The following is a 6,000-nucleotide window of genomic DNA, read 5'->3' on the forward strand; positions in this document are numbered from 1 at the left end:
TGCCATCTGGCTGGGGGACCAGCACCCACTTAAAACTGTTTCTACACAACCACATCCTTTGGCCGTACCTGATGCTCCACCATGCTTCCTCTTACTTGGCTTTCTTCCTGGAGTCTCCACGATGCCCTAGGCTCTGGGTTCTGCCTCCTATCTCCCTGGCGTCTGTGGCCAGCAGGCTTCTGGGCCAGCCTGTTCACCTCCACGGGGCCACCTCCCACCTGAGCTGTCACTCGGCCGCCACCGCCTCTTCCTCCCAGGTCCTTGTCTCCTACATGCCACACCTGCCCTTGAAGGAACCGCCAAAGCCTCCCCTTCAACTTGTCTCAATTGGACGTCCCCTGTCTCCCTTGCTGTGACTGCCAATGGCATCTTAATCTTTATCATTTTTTTTTTAATTTTATTTTTTTTGGCCGCGCCGTGCAGCTTGTGGGATCTGAGTTCCCCAACCAGGGATCGAACCCGCGCCCCCTGCAGTGGAGCCGCAGAGTTCTAACCACCAGACAGCCAGGGAATTCCCTACTCTCATTATCAAGAGGGATATATTGTAACTGTCATTTCCATACCAAAAAACGGATTCCCAGAGAGCTCTAATCATTAAACCAAAGTTACCTGCTTCAGCAGGAGTGGCGGGCCCCAAACCTAGTCCATCTAACTCCAAAGCCCTCATTCTTTCCGCAATTCTACATGTGGCCGGCCTCTTGGGGGAATTTACTGTCTTGTTCTCAACCGTTAATTCCAGTGCACGTAATTTTACTGAACATGAATTAGCTGGTTGTGAATATAGATGATGCAAGTAAATACTCTACTAAAGATGTGTTACTGATCAATATTCAGGGTCTCAGTCCAGTGGGAATGCCAGGAAAGGAATATGAAAACAAGATGTGCTGTCCGACAGGACAGACGCCATCACCCGGGCCGGAAGTCCCTTTTCAAGCCTCGACTCCTACCTGAGGCCCAGCTGCAGACGCCTCGTGCTTTCTGGCCAGACCTGTGCACACGCCATTCCCTCTGCCCGAAAAAGCGTCCTCTCCCCTCCTTGCCTGACACGTTTTCTCACTCCCATTGCAATGCCTCTACCTCAGATTACCCAGTTATCAGTCTCCCCGTAATACTCTGTCCCCAGTTCTGAAGCACAACTTACTACCTTGTGCCGGATAATTTATTTATCTGTAGGTCTCTTTCCCACTAGACTGAAACTCCCTTAAGAGAATGAAGCTAGCGTTGCTCCTCTTTGCATTTCCAGGGCTTAGCTAAGTAGACAAAGGACACAGAGCAGGCTCGGAGGAGGTATTTGTTGGGTAAATGAAGTCATCTTGTCCACCTTCCTGTGTTTGAGTTCCACTAAGCGCTGTATTTTCTATTTTGGTTTTATATGTACCACATGCTGGTGCCTTCTTGCCTCCCCTTAGAAGACACACCGCACAAGCTAATAAATATTCCTTGCTGGCTGTGTTCCGTTCATGAAGCCTGCCTGCCATCCACACAGAAACAGCCACAGTATGGGGACCACCTTATCCTGTGCATCCAAAGCAAAACAAAATGATTCAACACTTCCAAAACAAGCATGCAAGATGCAAATGGTTTCAAAAAATAGACCCAAAGCCAAACTGAACACAAATACCAAGGGAAAAAATGCAGGCAGAGAGAAAGAGCTATATGAAAGTCTAGGCACACCCAGGGCAGGTTTAATCAGCCTTGCCCTGCAGACTCTTGCTGACACACACAGGTATCCTATACAAAAAGGCCATTGGAGACTTTCTAGTATCACTGGAACGCTGCTTCTAGATACTTCTAGACGCTTGTAGATACTTCTAGATACCCCACACGCGCACTCTTTGAGAACAGCAAGAAGGTTTGCTGAAGGTGCGAGACAGTCTGTGACTGGAGGATTGCCAGATATTTATTAAGCACCTACTGTGTGCCAGGCCATGTGCTAGGTATTGTCACCTACCTACCTTCCTCACTGCATTCATTCCCCAAATTCTGCTGAGGTAGATTGTTAGTTCTCGTCTACAGCTGAGGAAACCGAGGCTCAGTGTTTATGATTTATACACATCACACTGCAGAAGGGGAGTCTTCATCCCCAGATCTGTCTGATTCTTAGTTTAATACACTTTCCACTATCCACAGACATTTACATGCAAATGTTGGTTTAAAAACCAAGCTCGTGGACTTCCCTGCTGGCACAGTGGTTAAGAATCCGCCTGCCAATGCAGGGGACACGGGTTCAATCCCTGGTCCGGGAAGATCCCACATGCCACAGAGCAACTAAGCCCGTGCACCACTACTACTGAGCCTGGGCTCTAGAGCCCGTGCGCCACAACTACTGAGCCCACGTGCCACAACTACTGAAGCCCATGCGCCTAGAGCCCGTGCTCCGCAACAAGAGAAGCCACCGCAATGAGAAGCCCGCGCACCGCAACGAAGAGTAGCCCCCACTTGCCGCAACTAGAGAAAGCCCACGCACAGAAACGAAGACCCAATGCAGCCAAAAATAAACAAATAAATTTATTAAAAAAAAAAAAACAAAACCAAGCTCGTGGTTTGCCATGATTGTCCCTGCGAACAGGAGGCTCAAAGCTCACCGGCAGTAGCCCTGAGAGACTTGGGGGAGGGTATCCCCATTTTCACCCCCTGATGGCAAACCCCAGGCCTGGCTAGAGGGAAGCACCTGTGCTTGGCATGTCACCCCCCCCCCCCCCGACCCCTGCAGCACATGAGGTCACAGTGCCCAGCCTCGGAGGCCCGTCATACATGCCCAGCCTGATTCCGAGGGCTCCTGAGACCGGTCCTGCCCGAGGTGGGCCGGGGGCTGTCCGGGGAAGGTACCCGCTGCTGAAGAGCAGAGCTGACCTGGCTGACTTAAACAGTGCGGGCAGAGCAACTTCCTATGAAGACCGCATGAACGAGCAGACATTTCCAGTTTCCCCGAGGGAAGCGAATATCCAACCCTTCCCCTTCCCAACCTGCGCATATATCTAGGCAAGGTCCCTGAAAAGGCTTGAAAATGCAGTGCCTCACCCCGACCCCAGAGGTAGCACATGCACTGAATCCAGGTGTAGCTCACTGATACCAAGTCTTTCCTCAGACTGGGATATGGGGAAGGGAGGAGACAGCCACTCGAAGGAAAAAAAAAATCAACCTCCTAAAGGTAGGAAATGAGAAACAGGTAAGTAGTTGCAGGTTAGTGCGAAGTGATGTTCTGAAAGGCATGTGTCCAACAGCCCGGGATTCCACTCCTGCTTCCCCACCTACTACCTGTAGGTCTTGCACAAGTCCATCCACCTTTCTGGGCCTTAGAGTCCTCATCTCTAGGATGGGGGGTAATGGTACCAGGCCCGCTACTGGCGGACTTCTGTGGACCCGCCGAGTGCAGAGCACACAACTGCCCTGCTAGCTTCCGTCTTCCTCTCACTGGTTCTCAGTCTCACTGTAACAGACATGAACTCGCGAGGGGATACAGGGTCCTCGGAGACCATCACACAGAGGTCCCAGCTCCAGGATGCCGTCCCAGGGACATAGCAGAAGCCGGGCTCACTTCAGAGCCCACGGGCTCCTGTTTGACTGGGCTCCTTAGTTCAGGAAAAGTGAGGGCCTGGAACTGAGGGGGGGTCTGCTTTCCTCTCCCTGCTGCCGGTCCCTTCCCAGCCCCCCACCTGGCCAACCGGGCCAGCTCTAGGGAGACTCGGCCACTTCGCCTCTGCTTCCTGGGAGGAGGAGTAGTGGCCTCTGCTTCCTGGGAGGAGGAGTCCGGGGCTGAGGCTGGCTCTCTCTGCTGCCCGTCCCATGCTTGCCATGGGAAAGCAAGGTCTTCTGTGCTCCTGCGGGATGCCCGCTGGGTCTGAGTAAGGCACAGCTCTCCGGGGCCGCCGGGGCCGGGGGTCTCTTCCTTGCCCTGGGTTCTGCCTCAAGTCCCCGGACTGGGGGGAAAGAAGACGTTTCCAGGCTGCTGGTGGCTTTGCGCTCACCTGCTGGCCCTGCCACGGAGCGGGGCATCACTGGGCTGGTGGGCTGGGGAAGCCTCAGAGCGAGCCGAGGCGAGGCGGGGCGTGGGGGGGGGGGATGTCTCAGCCTGCGGCAGCCAACCCTCTCCCGCCTCGCCTCCGGCAGCTGAGCAACGCCTCTGGTCAGCCTGCGGGCATGGGGGGCGGCGGCGGGATGCTCCAGACCCAGGGGGCTCAGGACAGGCCTGGAAGGAGCCGAGGAGCCCGGGAATGAGGCAGCCGGGTGGGCAGCCCGCGGCATCTCGGGGCAGCCGGGCGGCCGAGTCGCCAGCCCCGCAGGCGCGCGGCGCTGCCCAGGGGCCACAGGTAACAGGGTGCCGGGCTCCCGTTCCAGGCCCCGCCGCCCCGGGCCGTTACCTTCCACTTTGGTGAGGGTCAGGACCGGACTGTTGCAGGCGCTGAGCGGGGCCACCCGGGCCGAGTGCTTCTTCATGATGAGCCGTCCGCCTGCAGGAGCGCCGCCGCCGATCGCCTACATGCTGGGGCCGGCTGGAGAGCGCCTCGCGGGCCCGGGGGCCTCCTCCGGGGAGGAGCGCGAGCGGCTGGCCGCCCCGGCCCTGCCTTCCCGGGCTGCCGTGTCCGCGCGGGGCTCACTGCGGCGGCCGCCCCGCGGAGCGCATCGCCTCCGGCCGCGCAGCCACTCCGCACCCGCGCGCACAGCCTCCCGCTCCGAGGTTGCCGCAAACTCCAACGTCACGTACAAGTGCGCTCCCCGCTCCCACCCCGCGGGCTCACCTGCTCCGCCCCCCGCCCCGGGCCGCCCAGCCCCGCAGCCCGGCTTCCTCCCTCGGAGCCCGGCGCCGGGTGCAGCCTCCGGGCAGCGGGCCGGCCCGCAGCTCCCCGGCAGCCCCTGCCCTTTCCTGTGACCAGCGCAGGGGAGGGAGGCCCTGCAAACTTAGCCTCAGCGCTTCACAAGTTTAAACGGGGAGTTGTTCGACTTCGGACGGAGAGCTGCCTCCTCCCTGCGCAAATTCCTGAATTATTGGTTTACGGAGCGAAGCTTCCCGCGGCTGGCATTAACGTCTTTGAATGAGTCTAGGGCACATTTTCTGCCTGACCCCGGCGGCCAGCTCTTTTTTCTTTTGGAGACGATGCCAAGTCCAGAGAAGCAGGGCAGCCACAAGAAAACCAAGGCTTGAGATTTCTGCCCCTGCCCCAGTCCGGAGAGGCCAAACTCCCTGGGAAGCGGGGAAAGCTTCATTTCCGCCCAGATCCCAGGTTTTCGCTGCAGCTTTTGCCTCTGCAGGCACTGGTCTCACTGCTCCCACTCAGACCCACCTGTAAGCCACTGACCAATGATGCTTGATAAAAAGCAATGACATACCTCTTGCATCACTAGCTGGGCGATCCCTGAGTGACTCCCTGGTACCCAGGACGTTTATCCCATGATAATGCACCATCAAAAACACCCTGCCATCATCTCTGCAGGTAGGATGCACAGGACTTGTGTGGCCCCCAAACTCCAAGGGTTTTATGGGCATCTCATTCACGCACGCGCAGCCATCAGTGATCCGCTTTGGTCTCAGTCTCCACTGGGAATCTGAAGGCTCCGTAGTGACTCAAGGTGGGTTTCGTTGTTATTGTTAAGTCCTTACCCAGACTTTCGGACACCCCCCCCCCACCTGGTTTCCTGTCTCAAAGTTGACGTTCTACTCTGTGACGGCATATTCTCAGCACCCATCAGGGTGACTCAGTGGCATGGCGGAGGCGGAGGGTGACCTCAGAGCTACAGGGTTTCCCTAGCCTGGCACCTACCAGCTGTCTCTGGTGACATCCACCTGCATGCTCCCAGGTCTCTGGTAAAAGTGGTTGCTACAAGCTGCTCTTGTAGGCTTCTTGTTATTACTTGCCCTCTTGAACAGCCGTGATGAATATAATGGCTCCTGGGTCTCCAAAAAGCCAGGGCTTCCCAGGGTTGCTGCCTCATCATTATAGCCAAGGAAAGGTTTTTAGGGTCTCCTCAGAGCCCTCTAGTGGTAGCCTCCACGCTGTGCGC

The 6,000-nt window shown here is 56.6% G+C and overlaps 1 protein-coding gene across 1 annotated transcript in view; it reads right to left on the reverse strand.

The window, feature by feature from the left end:
- The window catches only part of SLC35F3 (solute carrier family 35 member F3), a 99,812-nt gene extending 94,726 nt beyond the window's left edge, over window positions 1–5,086 (reverse strand). Inside the window, exon 1 of the mRNA XM_033842056.2 lies at window positions 4,362–5,086. Within this exon, the coding sequence (XP_033697947.1) occupies window positions 4,362–4,437 (76 nt within the window). The 5' untranslated portion in view covers window positions 4,438–5,086. The remainder of the gene's footprint in view (window positions 1–4,361) is intronic.
- Between the last annotated feature and the right edge of the window lie 914 nt (window positions 5,087–6,000).

The sequence above is a fragment of the Tursiops truncatus genome, chromosome 16 (assembly GCF_011762595.2).
Source record: "Tursiops truncatus isolate mTurTru1 chromosome 16, mTurTru1.mat.Y, whole genome shotgun sequence".
In the NCBI taxonomy this organism is placed as follows: domain Eukaryota; kingdom Metazoa; phylum Chordata; class Mammalia; order Artiodactyla; family Delphinidae; genus Tursiops; species Tursiops truncatus.